This window comes from Elephas maximus, chromosome 1, assembly GCF_024166365.1.
Source record: "Elephas maximus indicus isolate mEleMax1 chromosome 1, mEleMax1 primary haplotype, whole genome shotgun sequence".
Taxonomy (NCBI): domain Eukaryota; kingdom Metazoa; phylum Chordata; class Mammalia; order Proboscidea; family Elephantidae; genus Elephas; species Elephas maximus.
The window spans coordinates 230,373,860-230,395,573 of NC_064819.1; the positions used below are offsets into that span (position 1 = coordinate 230,373,860).

General features: G+C 43.9%; 2 protein-coding genes across 8 annotated transcripts in view; one reads left to right on the forward strand and one right to left on the reverse strand.

The window, feature by feature from the left end:
* SYNJ2 (synaptojanin 2) overlaps positions 1–11,859 on the forward strand; it is a 137,227-nt gene extending 125,368 nt beyond the window's left edge. For 3 of the 5 annotated variants that reach the window (XM_049904616.1, XM_049904633.1, XM_049904651.1), the window contains 4 exons: positions 663–775; positions 2,365–2,473; positions 5,238–5,434; positions 7,266–11,859. In XM_049904616.1, the coding sequence (XP_049760573.1) occupies positions 663–775; positions 2,365–2,473; positions 5,238–5,434; positions 7,266–8,021 (1,175 nt within the window). In that variant the 3' untranslated portion in view covers positions 8,022–11,859. The remainder of the gene's footprint in view (positions 1–662; positions 776–2,364; positions 2,474–5,237; positions 5,435–7,265) is intronic. The other 2 variants (XM_049904625.1, XM_049904643.1) reach the window with 1 other exon arrangement.
* A 6,505-nt stretch (positions 11,860–18,364) lies between these two features.
* SERAC1 (serine active site containing 1) overlaps positions 18,365–21,714 on the reverse strand; it is a 54,246-nt gene continuing 50,896 nt past the window's right edge. For all 3 annotated transcript variants that reach the window (XM_049904666.1, XM_049904676.1, XM_049904658.1), the window contains 2 exons: positions 21,224–21,367; positions 18,365–19,401 (listed from right to left, as the gene is read on the reverse strand). In XM_049904666.1, the coding sequence (XP_049760623.1) occupies positions 19,265–19,401; positions 21,224–21,367 (281 nt within the window). In that variant the 3' untranslated portion in view covers positions 18,365–19,264. The remainder of the gene's footprint in view (positions 19,402–21,223; positions 21,368–21,714) is intronic.

Here is a 21,714-nt window from a genome sequence, read left to right on the forward strand (position 1 = left end):
GACAAAAGTCATGTATTATTGCAGAAAGTTTACAAAAGTAGAGAAGTATAAAGCAACATAATATTTTTAAATTCAGTTGACTACCTATAACAAAAAGACTTCCAGCCTTTTTTTAGTTGTATGTATCTATGTCTTCCCATTTGTTATTATTTTTTTACAAAATGGGTATCCGTTTTGTTTGGTAACTTGTCTTTTTTAGACTTAACATGTCATTCGTTTCCTGTGTCATTAAATATCATTGGCGGCTACAAGTATAATTTAAAGTAATTTATTCCCCTGCTTTGGGATTTTTAACTTTTTCCCCGCAAACGTTTAAAATATTTGAGCGTAATAAGAGCAGTATGTTTCAAACCATTTTAAAAAATCAGTTGACTTTTATATCAAATTCAAACCCCAATATGTTAGACTGGATTTGTGTTCAAACAATGCTTGACATTGGCACAAGCTGTTATGGAATCACAAGAGAAACACACTAAAAATCACGGTAAGCCTTCTGCACCTGTGAGCGCTCCAAGTACCACGTGAGTCTCTGGGCCCAAACCCTGCTGACTGCCGGGACGTCACCATGGCCTATCAGGGCTCCCTGTAGCCCAGTGGGAAGCTGCCCTGCCCTGCCCAGGACTCCGCTGAGATTGAGACTCTGCCTTTATTGGTTTTTCCAGCTGGCTTGATGGTGAAGAAGTCGGCTTCGGACGTGTCCATCTCCTCCGGCACCCACGGGCAGTACTCAATTTTGCAGACAGCAAAGCTGCTGCCAGGAGCACCTCAGCAACCAGTGAGTTCTGGGCCCAGAAGCTTGATGGGTCAGCAGCTCACCCTGCGGGGCTGCCCCACGGCTCACCCTTAGCCTGGAGGCCACATGAGGTCACCTCCTCCCTCTGAATACCTAGATCTCTCTCTCTTTAAACCCCTCCCTGTCTTTTACTGGGCTGTAAGTGGTTGTATGTGGCCAAAGTACTTACTTTGGACATGTCATCAGGAAAGACCGATCGCTAGAAAAGGACATTGTATTTGGTAGAGGGTCAATAAATATGAGGGAAACCCCCAATAAAATGGATTGACACAGTAGTCACACAGTGGGCTCAGACATACCAGTGGTCTTGGAGATGGCACAGGACTGGACAACGTTTTGTTCTGTTCTATGTAAGGTCGCCATGAGTCAGAGCTGGCAAGACAGCAAGTAACAACGAAGTGGTTACTTTGTTTTCAGAGAGGAAATCACTTTTGTTGAAAACCCCAGGTGTCCCCATGTGTCAGGATTGTCGGTTTTCAGACCCATCAGCTTCTCTTTTCTGATTCTTGCCTTTGTCCTTGACGTATAGAGCATGGCTAGGGGGAGGGAAGAATGAGTTCAGACCAGTCATCCTCACAAAAAGATGGTGGTTCTGGTGGAAAGTTAGCTGAGGGGAGACAAAAAGGAAAGTCCCTCCCTCAGATATAATCTACACAGAGCAGGGGCACTGTCTTGTTCGCTGGATCCCTCTGCCTGGAACAGTGCCTGGCACACAGGAGGCACTCCGATTTTATCTGTCGAGGTAAACGAGATTCGGGAATTATATGTGAATTCCCGTGACTCCTTGCTCTCCTCTTCCCCCATGATAACATAGAGTCGAAGCCTGGCTACAAACGGTGTCTTTCTAGCCCTTTGCCTCTTATTGAACCTTGTTAAAATCTAACACTTGCCGGCTCCTCCTCACCTCCCCACTTGACTGCCATCATCACTGTGAGAAAGTGAATGATGCGAGAAGAGACAGGTCATGGGGGCAGAAGGGGAGACTTTCCATCCAGGGAAAGAAGCCCTGGTGGTGCAGTGGTTTAAGTCCTCCATGGTTCAAACCCACCAAGAGCTGCTCGGGAGAAAGATGTGGCAGCCTGTTTCCATAAAGATTTACAGCCTTGGAAACCCTATGGGACAGTTCTGCTCTGTCCTGTAGGGTTGCTCTGAGTCGGAATCGACTCAATGGCAGTGAGTTTTCTACCTAGGAAGTCCCTGGGTGAGTGCAAGCTGTTAATGCACTAGTCTGCTAACCCAGAGGTTGGAGGTTCAAGTCCACCCAAAGGGACCTAGCAAGAAAGGCCTGATGGTCTACTTCCAAAAAGCCAGCCATTGAAAACTGTGGAGCGCAGTTCTATTCTGACACACATAGGATTGCCATGAGTCGCAGTTGGCTGCACAGCAACCAGTGGCTGTTGGTATTCCGTCCCTCTTCTTGATCTGAGAGTATCGACGGATGCACCTTATATTGGGGTTTGTGTTTTAATCTGTAAGCTCCACGCGTGTGCAGAGTGGGAGGTGACGAACGTGTGTGTGAGGTTCTGCTGCTGCCTGTGTTAACGTGCTTCATTCCTCATTCTGTCCTCAAGCCCAAAGCCAGGACCGGGATAAGCAAACCGTACAATGTCAAGCAGATCAAAACCAGCAATGCTCAGGAGGCTGAAGCAGCAATCCGGTGTCTCCTGGAAGCCAAAGGAGGTAGGCACTCCCCTGGCGCTTCCTCCCTGCTAAGGCAAAAAATTTATTTTCTTTTCCTCTCCCTACTAAAGTGCTCTAAAAAAGAATCCCCCCATCCCCGGAGGCAGTGTTAAATGAAAGTACCCCTTAGCCCCGGTGGTGCAGTTGTTAAATGTTTAGCTGCTAACCAAAATGTCAGCGGTTTGAATCCACCAGCCACTCTACTGGAGAAAGAAGTGACAGTCTGCTTCCATAAAACACCCTGTGGGGCAGTTCTACTCTGTCCTATACGGTCACTATGAGTCACAATCGACTCGACAGCAATGGGTTAACAGGTTATATTTTTAAGAAAGGAGCCCTGGTGGCTCAATGGTTAAGCATTTGGCTGCTAACTGGAAGGTTGGTGGTTCAAACCCACCTAGTGTCTCTGAGGGAGAAAGACCTGACAATCTGCTTCCATGAAGATTACAGCCTAGGAAACCCTCTGGGGCATTTCTACTCTGTCACATGGGGTAGCTATGAGTCGGAATTTACTCACCAGCAGTGGGTTGGGTTTGGTTTGGTTTTACCCCTTAGCAACATTTTCTAAAATTCCACTGCTAAGAGTTATTGCTCATTTAAAAAAATATATTCAAAATTCAGTAAGTATATTGTCTTAGTTATCTAGTGCTGCTATAACAGAAATACCACAAGTGGAGGTCTTTAACAAGCAGAAATTTATTCCCTCATGGTTTAGGAAACTAGAAGTCTGAATTCAGGGCACCAGCTCTAGGGGAAGGCTTTCTCTCTCTGTCAGCTCTGGAGGAAGGTCCTTGTCTCAACATCTGTGAGCCCAGTGTTCCTTAGAGATCTCCACATGTCTTGGCATCAACCTTTCCCTGGGTATAGGAGGTTCTCAGCACAGGGACCCCAGGCCCAAAGGACTGTCTGCCAGCTCTCAGCACTCTGCTCCCACCTCTTCTTTTTTGATGGTAGTCAGGTCCATCTCTCTTTGCTTCCTTCTCCTTTTATCTCTTATAAGATAAAAGGTGATACAGGCCACACCCCAGGGGAACTCTCCTTACATCGGATCAGGGCTGTGACCTGAGTAAGAATGTTGCATCCCACCCTATAGTCCTCTTAACATAACCTAATCATGCCTCATTAACATAGACAGAGATTATGGTTTACGACACATAGGACAACTACATCAGACCACAAAATGGAGGACAACCACACAATACTGGGAATCATGGCCTAGGCAATTGCCACATATTTTGTGGGGACATGATTCAGTCCACAACATATATAAAAAGCATCCAAGAATTATTACACATCACTTAAGGGAGAGACTGACGTGAACTAAAATGAATTTTAAAAACAGTAAGAAGAGCCAGTTCTGGTGTGGGTCCTATTCCAGCCACAAAATCCACTTTTTAAATCACCAGCAAGTCTAGACAGATCTTTTGCTGCTGGGTAGGGTCTCTTCTCTACCCCCTTGCTTGTTAATTTTTTTTTTCTCATTCAAAAATTTATATGTGTATAGTTTTATGACATTGGTTGCAATCCCCGCAATGTGACAGCACTCTCTCCCTTTCAAACTCTGGTTCCCATGTCCATTTGTCCAGTTTTCATGTCCCGCTTATTAATTTTTTGTTGCTGTTACTTTGCTTCACCCATATTAATCACAGTTTAACTTGGAACCTTCCTTATTCAGAGTTGCTGATAACTAAAATTTTTGTGTTTTTGTTTTTACTTTGTACCAGAATCTCTTTTGGAGAGGGGAGATATTTACTTTGAAAAGACATTTTCAATTACAATGACCTAATTTGCTTTCAGTCAGGATATTTCACTTATTTGGAATTCTCAAATCTCTTTTTAAGAGGGCAGGAGTTCAGAAGCTGAGAAACACCATTTTAGGGTAACACTACTACAAGTGGTTTCTTTTATTATTAAAAAAAAATAACTATAATTCTGTGGATGTAAAACCCAAATGTCTGTCAACTGAATGGATAAACAAAATGCAATATGCCCGTACAATGAAATGTTTTTAAGAAAAAGAAATGAAGTAATGATATCGCTACAACATGGATGAACCTTGAAAACATGCTGAGTGAAAGAAGTCAGTCGCAAGAGGCCATGTATTGTAGGATTCAGTTTAGATGAAGTGTCCAGAATAGGCAAATCATAAAGACAGAGAGTAGATTAGTGGTTTATTAGTGGTTTCCAGAGCCCGGGGCTGGGGGGCGGGTGGGGGGAGCGGGAATGGGAAGTGACTGCTAATTTGTACAGGGTTTCTTTCTGGGGTGATGAGAATGTTCTGGAATTAGATAACGGTGATGGCTGCAACAATTCTGCAAATACAATAAAAACCACTGAATTGTACACTTTAAAAGGGTAATTTTAGGGCATGTGAATTATATTTCAATAAAGCAGTTATTAAAAGAAATTCTACAGATGTAGATTTTTGAGGTCTGAAATCTCTCCAGGGCCCCAGCTTAGCATTTTCTTGGTCATGGGCCCTTGGAAATTTGGGTGGGCTTTGGATCCTCCACCTGTGATATTCACGTCCCCATAAGACTTTATGTATGATCTCAAGGCCTTACTGGTCCCCACCAGAACTGTCCACGGGCCCCAGACCACCATCCTTATTGAGAAGATAAGCACAAATGGCTGAGGGCCAAAGCTGACACTCCTCAAAGATTTTTTTTTAAAGGAAATACATGTTGTCAGTAAGTTATCCTTAGAATGTGGACTGTCTAGAGAGTAAGTCATGCAGTGAATTGCCTTTCTCTTTAACCCCCAGCCATGCAATCTGATGTTCCAGGGACCCCAGAAGAAGCCCTGAATGCCATGGTCCTGAGAGACCGAGGGAGCTCCAAACCAGAGCCCACACCTGGGGTGGCCAAGCTGGAGTCCTGCCAGGTACCCCAGTTCATTCCCCGTCGGCCAGCACCCAGAGTTCCTGCCATCAAGAAGCCGACCCTGAGAAGGACGGGCAAAGTAAGGACCCAGAGACACAAACTCTTACTCCTGAGTGGTCCTAATGTCTCATTAGACAGGAATTACATTCAGCTCACTGAGTCTGGGCTCTCTGTACCCTTTGTGAGTCCAATACAACCCCACCTTTGAGGAAAATCCCACTAACTGCTTTCTCATCCATGTCCCGCTGCATCTTGGCTGTAGCTGAGCAGAAAAACAAGTCTTTTACTGTCTTTCTGCACATTCTCACTGTGACAAGAACAGCTTTGAGTTTTATGCTTCACAAATATTCTGTTGGAACCCCCAAGCCGAACCGTCACGGGGTGCCTTTTCCCAAGTACCCTAATATTCCCCATTTGCGGTTTATCCCACACATCCTAATATCCCCCACTTGTGCGTGGTCTAAGTTGTATGCACGTGGTTTCACGTGCATCGATCTTATCTTCATAGACGAGCAATAACCAGTTCCTAGGTGAGCCAACTGCACGCTCTGAGCGGCCCAGGTCTCCTGGAGGCTCCGCAGCTTTTCTCACCACTTTTCTTGCAGATTGTCTTTTGTTCTCGCTCTCCGGCTGCTCAGCCTTGCTTGCTGCTTCAGAGACGTGAGTTTGTAAGGACAGTAGCAGCCCAGAGACTGGCACCCATAGAGACATCTGGATCTTCTGTTTGAGTTCAAGTTCTAGTGGCAGGACGCTCGGTAATCCCTCGCCTGGTCGTTGTAGGCTGGTGCTGTCTTTCACCTGTAGGAAGTGTGAGCGGCTGCGTGGTGCTTCACTCTCTGCAGAGCTTGCTAGCGTTCCCTGCGTTGCTATTCGCTCCCACTTTGGTTCATTGCCATCTGTCTATTTTCCATTCCTGCTCCAAACTGATCTCTTTCCTCCTCCTTTTCCCTGTCCTTGTTGTGCCATTTCTTTTAAAAGCCAGGTGCAGAAATGGATTCATTTTCCCAGCTTGGTGCACAGGGGTTACAATCAAAGGCTGTTGAGGATTTTTTTTTTTTTTTTGGTTTGTTTTCTAAAGAACCAAGGGAAATGCCAAAATGCCGGTGCTGTGCTACTGTTAGTGTCCCTGGGTGGTGCATAGAGTTAAGCACTTGCCTGCTAACCAAAACGTTGGAAGTTCGAGTCCACCCAGAGGCACCTCGGAAGAAAGCCCCGGTGATCCACTTCTAAAACATCAGCCATGGAAAACCCCGTGGAGCACAGTTCTGCTCTGACTCACATGGGGGCACTGTGCGTCCAGGCCACCTCACGGCGATTGGTAATGGGAAGCTGCTAAGAGCCATTTCTGTACCAAAGCTTCATCTTGCTCTGTGCAGGTTTTTGCTTTGTGGTCATTTTGAACCAGAACCAAGGAACTGAAGACCTTGTGGAAAGTTTCCTGTTCTTCTACATTTCAATAAAAAGTCCACAGAGGAAGTGGTCTCCCTTGGTCCTTCAGTTAGCTTACTGCTGTAACAGGAGTTCCTTCACCCAATCCTGGTACAAACGGGTGAATTCCCAGCCTTCGCCGGGGCCTGAAAGAGGATGTTTTCGGGGAGGTTTGGGTTTAATAAGGAAAGAGCATAACCCCGATTGCTGAGGTAATTTAAAAAAAAAGTCTCCATTTGTTCACTGTGGCCTTGGTTTTCAAATGCCCGTTCCTGTTCCATGGGACCTTCTATTTGTCCTTGGTCAGCATGTGTTTCTCCTGTCCTTTTTCTTATCTGGTCACCACCTGCACATCGTAGACATCCTGGAATCTCGTGTTTGTTAGCATGTCAGTTTAGCCTCCTCTCTGACCTGAAGGCTCTCTGACGCTAACTCCCGAGTGCTGCCTTCTTACTGATGTTCTTTGTCCTGCCTTTTCTCAGCCCACGTCGCCAGGAGAACAGTTGGGGGAACAGATGGCCCACTTTACAGTTGGGCCCCCAGAGGCAAGCATCGAAACCTCTTCTCTCACAACAGCCCCTCGAGTCCCACCTGTCCCCAGACCCAGAACATTTCAGCCTGGAAGAAGTGCCGAGAAGCAGCCAGGCCTTGGAAAGCCACCATCCGATGAGGCCCCTCCAGGGGCAGCAGCCACTGCACCAGCACTGTTGGAGGTCCCGTCTCTTGTGCCCAAGGTCCCACCGAGGAGGAAGAAGTCAGCCCCGGCTGCCTTCCACCTGCAGCTTCTACAGAGCAACAGCCAGCTTCTCCAGGGCCTTGCCTGCGGCAGCAGCCATGACGACTGCCCGCCTAGACCCCTGCCGGTCACTGGCCCCCTCTCTCCGCAGGCTGACTTTCTTGGCACATCATCTGCCACAAGCCCTGACACCGATGTCACCAAGAATATGAAGTCAGAGGCAGCCTCCATCCTTGGTGATTATCCAGATCCCTTCCGGAACCTTCTCCATCACCCTACACTGTCGAATCATGCCTGGCTTTCCAAGAGCTCCGACCCTTCGGACTCAGGGACCAGGAGCTTTGAAAGGGCATACACGGACCTCCCACAAGTCAGTGCTTCAACAGTGAAGGTGGAGCTGCCAACGGACCCCAGGGAGAAGGACTATGGACGCTGGGTGACGCTCAGTGACAAAGACAAGAGGACGGCCCTGCAGTTGTTTGACCCGCTGGCGAAAACATGACTGAGGGACTTCTACAGCTGCCCTCTGTGGAGTGCTTTCTTCTCCCCTGTAGACACCACTTTACCAGGAAAACGTTCTCTTTTTGTTAAACCCTTCAGTCTAAAGAGACATCTATTTAAAGACACACTGAAACAAACATGTGAACTTCTGTAACTCTTGTGTAGTTTACAAAAACGGTGTCTCTTACTCAATAAGATTATTATTCAGCCACCAAAGTATGTTTTACTCAAGACTTGGGCATTTTAAGCTTTCTCTCAGGGGTACGGGAAGCCCCTGTCAGATTCCGTGTACGAATTTTAGGGAAGGAAACCTAGCTATAATGCCCAGGACGTTCCCCACCATTGAATTTTAAATGGTTGCTCAGTTTACGTGTGTATGTGATTTTGTTTTGTTTTGTTTATTTTGTTCGTATTTTACAGATTTGGAATAACTTTTTGGTGATGCACTTGAAGGTGGATGCATAAAGTTAGGATTAATTACATTAAAGGCAGTTGGGACCATTATAGCTGTACCCAGGCCACTTAAACCAGGTTTACAAACAAAATCAGTATTGGAAGCAGGAACTAGATCAACCAGACCACTGTCCATTCCATTAGCCTCTTTTGCTGACTTCTGGACACGTATGTTAGCCTTGACTGTGTGTGACTCTGTGGGAGGCCAGACACTGTGTGATTCTGAAGCGTGTATCATTGGCTTAACCTCAGCTTAAACCGAAAGCCTTCTGCCCTGCATCTTGGATATTGCATACCCCATACATTGCTGGAGTCCCTGGGTGGTACAAACCGTTAACCAGCTCAGCTGCTACCTGGAAGGTTGGAAGTTTGAGTCCACTCAGAGACACCTTGGAAGAAAGGCCTGGCCATCTGTTTCTGAGACATCAGCCATTGAAAACCCTACAGAGCACAGTTCTACTCTGGCACACACCCAAAAAATTAAAACAAACAAAGCAACCCATTGCCGTTGAGTCGATTCTGACTCGTAATGACCCTATAGGACAGAGTAGAACTTCCCCATAGGGATTCCAAGGAGCAGCTGGTGGATTTGAACTGCCAACGTTTTGGTTAGCAGCTGAGCCCTTAACCCCTGTGCCACCAGGGCTCCTCTGAGACACATGGGGTCATAAAACCAGCCATTATAGCTACTTCCATAAAATCAACCATCGTAGCTACTGGTAAAATACATTGCTACCATTCTGAGCCCTAGTGTGCTACTTAACCTAATTTTTATACACTCTCTATGGTGGCGTAGTGGTTAACAGCTGCAGCTGCTAACCAAAAGGTCGACAGTTTGAATTCACCAGGTGCTCCTTGGAAACCCTAAGGAACAGTTCTGCTCTGTCCTATTGGGTCACTATGAGTCGGAATCGACTCAGTGGCAACAGGTCTGGCTTGTTTGGTATACCTTATATGAAACCTCATGGCTTCTTTCTTCCATCATATTCCATACCTGGCAAAAGCACAAAGTGTGAGAACTCATACTGGCACATCCTATTGATTCTCACTGTTGTAACATGAAGTCTGTGCTGTAGCCTGGCCTGCCTCGCTATGGCTCAGGAAGGCAAGCACTGTGTGTCCCTGTGAACAAGAACCCCCAGGGCAGTGTTTCTGGTTTGCTTGTTTATATGCTTATCGTTGATTACTGCCTTGTGCATTTTTCCTGTATATTTCCCACACCACTTCTTGCCTAGTCAGTAATTTGAAAAGACATTACCATACTGTTGTACATTTAAAAAATAGTTTTATAAGGCCTAGAATCCATTGAGAAACCCTGGTGGCATAGTGGTTAAGTGCTACGGCTGCTAACCAAAAGGTCAGCAGTTTGAATCCTCCAGGCACTCCTTGGAAACTCTATGGGCCAGTTCTACTCTGTTCTATAGGGCCACTATGAGTCGGAATTGACTCGATGGCAATGAGTTTGGTTTGGAGTTTTAGAATCCATTGGGAGCAGACATTGGGGTTTTGGTATAAGAAATTCACTGGATAATCTAGACAGTAAATAGGAAAATCTTAACGTGCCACATGCCGTATTTAGGAGTCTTTCATGTTGTAGAATTCGGCAGCGGTTATACTGACTTAGCCCTCATGTGACGTTGGCATTCTGGTACTAAATGCTAACTGCTGAGATGTCACTAATGCTCTTGCCTAGAACACACCACTCTGCTTTTACCAATCAGACCTTTGGGATTTCAGAACTATTTCTCAGTGCCACTATCTTGATACATTGCTGATGACTTAGATTTGGCATTTGAAACAAAAGCAAAACAATACCGATCTCATTTCATCTGAAAACTGACAAAAGAAAAAGATATTAGTGACCCACAGAGACAAACAGGTAATAAGCATAGCTGACCAGTCATAAAAGATGGTGTTTCTGGCCTTAGCTGATTAGGACAGCTTCAGTAGCAAGTGCTTTGTATCATTTTTACTTCTGTGGCAAATACAAGAAGTAAAGAACATCGTCCTTGTAAGAATTTAAGGGAGAAAGAAAGCAAGAAGAGTAGTAATCTTGGAGAAGTTAAATGATTTGCCGAGATTCACGTAGCTACTGATGGGTACAATTGGGAATGGAATTGAAGATTTCTTAATTCAAATGCCCTTTTCGCTATAACCTCTTCCTTCTCCCAAAAGGTAAATTTGAAAGCAACCTTCAGAAAAGCAGGGGGAAAATAAGTTCCACAAAAGTTGCTTTCAGTGCTGAGAAAAGGCCTAATTTTTAGGTTTCTTCTTTGTTGTAGAGCACAAACAGCAAATAAGTGCCACAGAGAACAGACCCTAGTGAAGGTAGGTGTGCATCATACAAGTAGTTCTTGAGAAGGCGTCGTTAAGTATTAATGCACAGAACTGGGCTGACTTGGGCAGATGGGTCATGAGAAAAATTGTAAGTAATGGAACTTTAAATTGAACAAATGTTATTTGATCCTGGGTGTTCAAATTTAATAAACAGCGTAGATGAGATATGGGATTTTGAGTTGATAATACGTAAAGTTCTCATACTGCTCTTCTGTCTCTTAAGTACAATTGGAGTTGCCTTATTTATTTTTTAAATCAATGTTTAATAGTTGGGGGGGTCCTAGGTTAGCAGTGGAGTCAGATTGGAAAATCTAGACAATGATCGAGCTGCCATCTTAGGGCTGTCCTTCTGTGGTCTTTGACTTTTAGTCTTTATTTGATGCCACCACACGGGCCTTTTTGGTATGATCCTCTAGTTTATTTCCTCACCACTGTTCTGAAAGATGTTACAGTTCACTGCAGAGTATTTTAGGTACCAAACTTTATAATCCGGAGCTCCTGGGTGCTGCAAATGGTTACCACGCTTGGCTCCTAACCAAAAGGTTGGAGGTTCAAATCCATCCAGAGGCACCTTAAAAGAAAGGCCTGGGGATCTACTTCCATACAATCAGTCGTAATAAATACTAGGGACCCATGATAAGTTTGGAAATGTTATGTTTAAAAAAAAAAAAGCCCTACGGAGCACGGTATGACACCCAGGGGCTCATCATGAGTTAGAATTCACTCAATGGCGACTGGTTAAACACTGCTTCTCGGGCTTCTTGCCCTGTTTATTATTACTAATTTGTTCTGGTAAATCATTAAAATTAGGACATCTGTCCAAGCAGTTCCTATAAGCGTTCAAAATTATTGAAGTTCAAGACGCTTGATAAAGTTGTGTCTGATGGGCGTATCAGTATAAGTAATGTATTAGAGCATTTACTTTATACCAAGTCATGTCGTCGGGAAGGAAAGCTGAAAAAACTATTGCGTGATTAGCAATTAATAAAAACCCTGTGATGTTTATTTGAATTGAAAATTTGTACCGAAGTTGTAAATAATACCTATTAAATGCTTTATCTTTTTTTTTTTTAATTTTGCTTATTTCTTTTCAGATATGAGAACCTTGTGATATCTTCTTTTGCTAGGCTTCTGTTCTTCATAAAATGTAATTACTACTAGCTATTTTTTTTTTTTTATTTATCTGAGTTTTGTTTTTTGTTCAGTTTTGACCATCAAGCTAAGTTGAAAAATGTATGACTTGAGCACTGCTGGCAGGGCCACAGCCGTAACGTTAGGTAATAAGTAACTTTACGCTGCAATGTCTGCCTTGAGAGACGCTAGAGTATGTACTCTATAGAAAACTTTTAGCAAACTTACAAAGGCTTAGATTGCTGTGTAGCCAAGTGCAAGATTGATTTTTCAAGTGATTTCATCAAAATAATATTGTTTATTTTTTAGTCTTAGGATGCAAAGGTGTGTATGTATGTATGTGAGAGTTGATTTTATATGTCAATTCCTTTATACCCCTATTCATTTTTTCTCTTAACACAGTTTTCTTTTACTCAAACATTCCCCATTTTTTAATAATAAAAGTCAGCCCCAGTGAATGTGAACAGAGGATTCATTCAGGAGCTACACACAAATGTGTAGCTAACAGCCCAGAGTCTGGGTTAGCGTAATATTATGCAACATAAATCCAGAAGAGTGCTTTAAATATACATACTCAGTAATCACAAACATCTGTGGAAACAACCACAACTCAGATCAGCAAAGAGAACATTGTCAGCACCCCAGAGTCCCTGCTGTGTGTCCCTCTAGCTCACGTTCACCTCATCGCCAGACACACGAGATAATATGATCCTGACTTACGGAAATCACTTCTCAGCTTTTCTGTGCCGTTTTATCACTGATACATATTCCTAACCTATATTGTTAAGTGTCTCCAGGTTTTCAACTTCATATTAATGAAATAGTACAGAATGTATTCTTTTTATCAACATTGTTTCGCTTCATCCACATTGTTGCCTGTGTCTGTGGTTTGTTGACTTGCTACGGTAGATGGGTATCTGGGTTTCGTTCAGTTTAGGGGTAATATGAACCTGGGTGGTACAAATGGTTACTGCTTGGCTGCTAATCAAAAGGTTGGCAGTTCTAGTCTACCGAGAAGTGCTTCAGAAGAAAGGTCTATTGACCTACTTCTCCAACGTCAGCCATTGAAAACACTGTGGTACACTGATACACATGGGTTCTACTCTGATACACATGGGTTCACCATGAGTTAGAATCCACTTGATGGCAACTGGTGAACTGGCAAATGAACAATTAGGCTGTGAACACACTTGTGCATGGATACGGAGCCCATATGCATAAGCTTCTTCAGGGCAAATGCCCAGAAGTGGAATCGCTAGAGATAGGGTATGTATGTCTTTGACTTTACAAGCAACGCTAATTTTCCAAAGTACTTTTATCAGTTCAAGCATAAAGATTCCTGTTCTTTGTCCTCATCAATAATTGATACGTATTGTCAGACTCAATTTTGCCAACCTTGGACGGTGTAAGGATATTTGCACACCTGATTTGCATTCCCTGATTACTAATGAGGTTGAGCACCATTTAGTGTTTATCGGTTATTTGAATTTTTGTGAAATACTTCTGGTGTGTGGAAGCCCTTTGCAGTGAATGATTTGGCCTTTGGTCCTGGTGCTGAAAATAGGACCACACCTGAGGCTGGTGAGAGCCAGCCCAGCTGAGAGGGATCACTGGGGGCCATGCTAAGTAAGCCTCAGAGGTGTGATGAGGCCTGATGGTTTGCCCACATGGTGAGCCATGTAGGCTGAGAGTATAAAATCGTTGGGAGAGAAAGTTTTGTTTCCTCAGCTACAGTGTTGATGGGCAGCAAGTGTAACACTAAGCTTGTAGCCCACCTAAGTGGATCTACCTGGCCGGGGTAGTCTGGTGGAAGGTAGGCTCCCATTGTGTCCCTCACCCATGAAACCAGTTGGAGAGCTTTCACGGAAGAGTTCTTTATACCCACCCCGGGAAAGCTTCCAGAAGCCAGAGGGGATCGGTGTGTCATATAACTGCCCCATTTAACTCACTCATCCACGACACAAAGTGGGGTGTGCATGGAAGTCGTCATCTCTGCCCAGACAGCTTTTGAGCCATGGGGTACTGCTCATCGATTGTATGCTGTCTGCTTCTTATTATAAGTAATAAAGGCTACTTTCCATTGCTAATGTGTATTCCGGCTCTGACTGGAAGAACATGATTTTTATGCAGCAATCCATATTAGTTATTGGTTCCCTTTTTCTAATGGCTTCCTGATTATCTAGAACTTGGGGACCACTTGTAAGTACCATGCAGATTTGGCATGGTGTCTCAGACTTGGCGTGTTGTCCAAATCTTTTGCCCACTTTTCTATTGGATTGTCTTACTGAATTGTAGGGGTTCTTCATGTATTCTGGTTGAGTCTTCTTTGTTATACTGTGTTACAAATGCCTTCTCATTCTGTGGCTTTTGTTTTGCTTTCTTTCTTGGGTCTTTTGATGAAAAGTCTTTATTAATGTTGTCTGATTTTATGGTTAGTGCTTTTTGTAACTTATTTTAAAAATACCTCCCTACTCCAGGGACATTGTCCTGTTATCTTCTAAAACCTTTAGAGTTTAGCCCTCCACATTTAAGTCTGTAATCCACCTGGAGAGATTTTTGTACCTGGTTGAGGAAAACCAGGAAACCCTGGTGGCGTGGTGGTTAAGAGCTACAGCAGCTAACCAAAAGGTCTGCAGTTCAAATCCAACAGGCACTCCTGGGGCAGTTCTACTCTGTTCTATAAGGTCACTATGAGTCAGAAGACTTGACAGTAATGGGTGTGTTTTTTGGGGGGAGGGAAACCAGATTCAACTTTTTCTGGATTCATTGTGGGTACCCAACTGGCCAAGTACCATCTATTAAGTCTTTCTTCACTGCTCTCAACAGGACCACCTTTGTCACAAATCAAGGGCCCATATATGTGTGTGCATTATTCTGGGCTTTTTTGTTTTCTGTGTCTCATGCATTTTTTGTTCTTTCATTTCTCCTTTACTGCCTCTTTTTGCATTATTTTCTTGATTATTTTACTGTTTTTTGGTTTTTAGATACCCTTTACTAGAGAAGATTAAGGAAATTCTCCTGGCTCACTAAATTTATCTTTTTCAAGAGTGGTTTGTTGAATTTCCTCAAAGATAATTTTATCCATATATTGAAATGATCATTTTTTTCTCCTTTTGTTTGTAATATGGTGACTTACATTAATCAATTTCCCCATGCAAAACAAATTGTGCATCCTTGGTATGAATCCAACTTGGACAGATGATATGTTAATTGGAGAAGAAAACCAAATATGCATGGGTTCCTGGGATCACTGGAGAGTGAGGGAACTCCATCTCCTGGCACAAAGAGTGTCCGCTTGTTAGATTTCAGAGTATTTTGGTATCTGGGATTATCAGAGTAAAACAGATTATTTAAAACATTGAAAGCCCTAAAAAATTTCATGCTCGGTTTATCCTCAATCAAATCCATTCCGCATCTCCATTTCAGGTTATTAGAATTCCTTGTTCAAGCAGGATACCTTTCTGTTTTTTGACTTCTCTCCCCCGACGTCTGACTGACCACCAGACGCTTCTGAATCTTTTCCATTTCCACAGCCGGTCTTAATTCAGCTTTCACACGTTGCCTGGATTATAATCAGGGCTTGAACCCCTGCTGAGAATCTACAGTTCTAACAAATCCCCAGGTGGTGCTAATGCTGCTGGTTAGTCAGGGACCGACTCTGAGAACCACTAGAGCAGTGTTCCTCATCATTTATTATGCATAAGAATCACCTGGGGATCCGGTTAAACTGTAGATTCTGACTCGCTATATCTCGGGTGGAAACGCAAATTTTCAGCAGGGATTTGAACCAGAACGAATCGGTTCAAATCTCTGATTATAACAGCCTCCTAAGTGGTTCCTCATCTCAGCAGGAAAATAGAACTTTTATTCAGTGAACATCAGTTAGGCACCATGTACCAGGTGGTGCTTTAAATAAGACTATGAGCTAGCGTTATTCGTATTTTAGAGATGAGAAGACTGAGCATCATGAAATTCTTGTGGGCTTTTCATACTGTTTGTTTTTCAAACTAAAACATCTGTTTTAATCTCAGATATCAAACTACTCTGAAATCTAAATCACAGAATCAGGTGTGATGAATGCCTTTTGTACCTGGAGATTGCTCCCATCAAGGCACTTCCAACGTCCCGGGAACCCACACATATTCGGCTTTCTTTATCCATTAGCTTTAAGACATGGTAGTACCGTTTTGATTACACAAAAAATCTATGGTCCTAGTAACCTTAGTTTCTCCAAACTCTGGGCCCAGGTGTTAAACTGTGACACTTCCTAAACTCCAAGGCCAAGCCAAAGGCAGATTAACTGGAATTTTTACAAGAATGATTGCTTCTAAATTTGAAAATTTCTTGGACATGAAACTGTCTTTTTATGCCTTCTGCCTTAAGTTAACTTATAATAAAACACTGCTTTTTTTATAAGGTAAAGTTCTAGTATTTTAAGTGATTACCATTTGGGGAAGTTTTCAACAGCCTACATAAAAGTGCACTCAGTTCTACGTAAATGACATTTGTTGAACATCAAATTCAGGAGGGTATGCCTCACACTTAACTTTCCCAAATTACAAACAATTTGAGGGGCATTATATGAACAAAGTTCAAAAGAGCTATCACATTGTTTTAATACCCGCTGTGTTTCTCAAAAGGAACTCAGTGCTGGCACGGACCAACCAACCTCGGGCACTCCCATTCAACATGCAACCCACCTCCCCCACGACTCTGGCCGGCATGTATCCTGTGTCATGGCTGAGAGTGTGGAGAAAGGTGCCTTGTAGTCTCAGTCGCTCCTAAACCAAAAAACCAAACCCGTTGCCACGGAGTCGATTCTGACTCACAGCAACCCTGAAGGACAGAGTAGAACTGCCCCATAGGGTTTCCAAGGAGCGCCTGGTGGATTCGAACTACTGACCTTTTGGTTAGCAGCTGTACCTTTTAGCCAGTACGCCACCAGGGTTTCCCGATGGCTCTTAGGTGACATTTGTATTCTGTTGTAAAGGAGAACTTGGTGTCCTGTTCTAGGAGTTTTAGGGCTAACAAGGTGATCTTGCAGTTTGGGAGAATGTGGTCAGTGAAAGGGTTATAAATGAAGGTAACTGACTTTTTCATTTGTAACTGCTATACTCTATTCCATTCCCCCTTCAACAAGATCATTCAGTGACTTGTATTATAAGGAGAAAGGCAAAACGGACCTTCACTTGCAATTTCTCCTAGAACGTATATTTAAACAAGGATGACTGAACTGAGGGAAGAACCATTTTACTTATCGTTCTAAGTTGAAAATTATTTCAGATCCATATATTTTTCATACTCTGTGACCTTAAAGTGTTTTTCAGCCAATGCTTTTAAGAAAAATATTAATGACTTAAATCTCACAAAATTGATCAGGTCAACCTGGGGCATCATACCCATTTCACAGGTTGGTAGATGGATGACGGGTTGACAGAAATAACAGGAAACGTTAGGTCTTGCTGACGAACCTCTTCTGGCAGGTTAGTGATACTCTGGGTCTCTCTTCCAGATCTTATTCTAGAAACACGGCTATAACGAGTACACTGGGTTTTTTTAGGAATGGGGTTTCAGTCCATTCCTAGAAGTTAATGAGTGGCTGTTTCTAAGAGTGGTGTATGTGCTCTGGTTCAGGGCCAAGAGAAATAGGAAATGCAAACCTATCTGCCCCTTCCCCCGCCATGTCACCCGTTACCTAGTGCACCGTGGTCACCTACCATCACCTGTGTCTACACAGTAAAGCTAGTGGTTGCGTCACCTGTTCTGTTGTTGCACACCTGAACGATCAGACGTTGATAAGGTTTACTGACGACCCTGGTTTGCCTTCAGATGCTGTACTCCAGGGTTAGCTCTGACCATCCCTGTCTACAAAAGTCCACCATCTTCAGCATGCCAAGCACAGAGGTACCATGGGACACAGCAGCCCCACTCCTAGTTATAGCCCAAAAGAACCAAAGGTGTATGTCCGCACAAAAACTTGACCATGACCGTTCACAGCAGCGTTCTTTGTAACAGCCAAAAGGTGGGACAAACCCAAATGTCCACCAACGGATGGGGGGTAAACAAAATGGGGTAGAACCACCGAATGGAATATTATTCAACAATAGAAAAGAATGAAGTTGTGACAAGGCTACAACACGAATGAACCTTGAAAACATGCCAAGTGAAAGAAGCCAGTCTCAAAAGGTCACACACTGTATGATTCCATGTCTATGGAATGTCCAGAACAGAAAGGCCATGGAGACAGAGTCGATTAGCATCTGCCAGGGGTCGGGGAGTGAGTGCTAATGGGTACCTACGTACCGGGTGACTATGGGGGATGATAAGTGTTCTGAAATGAGATGGTGGTGGTGGCCGCACCACTGTGGATATACTAAAACGCACTGACTTAGACTCTAAAAGGGTGAATTTACGGTGTGTGAATTATCTCAATAAAGCTGTCACTTTAAAAAAAAGTCCATCAACATGATTTCCTACTTCTCACATGGTGGAGGGCATTACCACTTCCAAGTGAGCAAGAAAGGTATACTTTATTTGGCCAAAGAAAATCTGAGAATCCTGATACTAAGTATGGCTAATATACATAATGACTTAGTTTTATTTCATACTCTCATCAATAGTAGATTTAGCTACTTTATCTGGGACAAACTGTAAGTATAGGTACCTAGAGTCTGGAAAGAATGAATATAAGCTTGAATTTTGTTTTTTAAGCAAAAGGTTTGCTCTCAGCAATACGAAGAGAAACACAAGGAGCTGATTCGTGCATGGTGGGCAGGTTGAATAAAGTTGACACCGTGGTGACGCGCTAGACAAAGACTTACACAGATGAGTTTTTAAAAATTTACAGCACACAGATACCCAGAACAAAACAGTCATCTCCGCTCTGGTTCAGTCTTCTCTCCACCGTGTGCGGCACCCTCCAGGTGGCATTTTTCTGAGAAGCGAAGCTGAAGTTGGCTCTCCCTCTGAGCCTGTGTGCCTCCTGGAGTGAGCTGGGAGCTGCTCACCAGGAAGAGGTTCTTCTCCATCCACAGCAACTCTGCCCTCTGCCACGAGGCACCACACTGCAACCACCAACAGTGGTGCCCAGGGAATCTCTTCTACGTGGAAGGAGTCCAGGCCTTTCATTCTTCAGTCACTTCCGTCTGTGATTGCGCTTCCTGGTTTCCAGACTGAGGACAATGTTCTCTTGCCTGCAGCATATTCCAGACTACGTTGATGTCATAATCACTATGTTTGCACAGTTGCTTGAGCTTAAAAGAGAATGAGAACACCAAGTTTCTTGCACTGTGTTCACATGTGAAAAATGGACCAGGACAATGGTTAGTTTTCAAGGTCTTTGGCTAAAGTTTCATGGATGAATTGTAAAGTGCGTTGGTACAGAAAAGCATCCTTTGTCTTTGGCTTACAAATGTTTAAATGGTTAACATCCACGGGGATCAGATCTCCAATGCCTAAATCTGAAGAAAACAAAAATGTTAATAAAACCTAAGTAAAAATATGAGTTCTCCCCACCCCCAACTTGTCAACATTGCAAGAAGCCAGATGAGTTGTTCTAATATTGATTTGGTTGGGATAAGGGACACTTAGGAGGCCCTGGGCGGTGCAAATGGTTAAGTGTTCAACTTCTAGCCAGAAGTTGGTGGTTTAAACCCACCCAGAAACGCCTCAGAAGACAGGCCTGACGATCTGCTTCCAAAAGGTCACAGCCTTGAAAACCCTACCAAGTATTCTGCTCTGAACACTCAGGGTTCCCATGAGTCGAAGCTAACAACAACGAGGGATTTTTAAAAGATAAAGGAACTTGAGGTTTGACTGCAGTTGAGTTACACTGGACAAAGCATGTGTTCTAGCATATGTAATTATAATTTTATGGTTTTCACAAGTTGTTTGTATGTGTCCTGTCTCCTTCCTAATGAACAGGGAGCAGAGCTGGAGCACTACCATCTTCAGAACCTTCCACGCCTGCAGGTTATGACCACAGCTGCATCTCTTTAACCAGAGTCTATTCTGTCATCTTTATGACAAGCCCCCTCGTGTTGATGAAGAGATTGAGAACATCACACGTGTGGCCTATACTCAAACACCCATGATCACTCTGAGGCGGGAAGGGTTATTTAGTGCTTGATTCATTGAAAGACTTGGAAGAGTATCTCACGTTTCAGTCTAGCAAAGTCCACCTCAACCAAAGTGACAAGAGGTACTGGTGAGGCATGCTAGGTGGGGACTGCAGGGCGGGGGTTGCTATAAAGGAAAAAGAGCCTCCGGGAGCCTTGGGAGAAGGGGGCAGGCAGAGCCATGACAAGGCTCTGACAATGATTTTCCTTTTGCTTCAAGCTTCCAAAGTGGTTTGTTTAACATCTGGCAAATGTTCTTTGAACGTAAGTTCTTCATCTACCAAATAGCGACTCCTCACACGATGGCATATTACTTTGAGGGTAAAGCTTCTTTAAGTTCTAGTACGAAGCATTAAGCATTTTCCACTTATTGAGATGATATACAACGATGTTCAGACAAATCTCACTCTGCAGTGGGAAGACCCACTTGGCAGGTGCTGCAGACGCACCTTGTCCCTGGCTGCCGGGAGCTCAGGGCGGGGCTGAGTGCTACGAGGACAGCACCTACCCGGCCTCAGGTGATCAGAAAAGGGTTCCATAGGTAATATATAAGCCGACCAGTAGCTGGGTGGGGACAATCAATTCAGTGACGGAATGCACAGAATAATATGGCAGGCTGGAAAGAGTCAAGATTTAGGCCGTATCCTCAAAAAGCCTGCAGTAGCAGGTACTGGCCATCTCCCTCAACCCCAGGAGCATAAAGGAACTGCAGGTTAACACTAGTTTTCTCCATTGGAATCTTGGCTGCTTCAATATTTCCCATATATCTCCCATTTACTAAAGCTTCCATCCCTTTGGTTGACTTTTTAGAGTTTCTACATGCAGCTATCAGTCTATTAAGTAAAATGACCCTTTCAATCTAGCTGATAGAAGGGTTTGATTCTTAAAACAACAGAGGTCACTGCTGAGGGCTACCTTGGGGTTAGCCAATTAACCTTCGTCATCGTTTATTAAATGAAGGGAGTGAGGACGGGTAGGGCCAAGGTTGTATGTTGGCAGAGAAAGTTTTATCTATAGCTAAAAAGAAAACAATTACAGATCTAGGTCTTCATGAACCTGCCTCCTAAAGCTGAGAAGCTGGATATCAAAGCTGACATTTACCATTAACCACCAGACACCACCAGCTGTGCATATAATGGGCAACACATTTCGAAGGAAGAAATACCTGCTGATTCCACTGGTACCACGTGGAGTTTAATCATGCTGCCGACATAGGTTGGTAGTGTTTCTACGAAATTCAGCACCTGGAAGTTCTTGTCTTTAGCAAACTCCAGAAAGTCATCCTGTAGTGCTTTAAGGGCAGGGGAATCTGTAAAACCACAGAGAACAAGAGCGTGCTCCGTCTGCCCAGTCCATGACAGAATGTGCCAACTTTTCAAATCGTGAGAAATCCAAGTTCTAACTCAAGATCGCGGCCTGAGTACACGCTTACAGTCTCATGCCAGGAAGCCATCAGGCATAAAAGCAATGAGGAACTGGAAGGATAGTCATTCAGGGATGCGTTCCCTCACATTCCTGCCAGCAAGAAGCAATGCCCCTGGGAAGTGTGCTGGGGGGAGACTGCACCCCATCCCCCGCCGCAAAGCACAGCCTTCTGCCAACCCAACCTGTCCACAATCACAGAGGGCCCATCCTCTCCTACTCCCTAATCCTCAC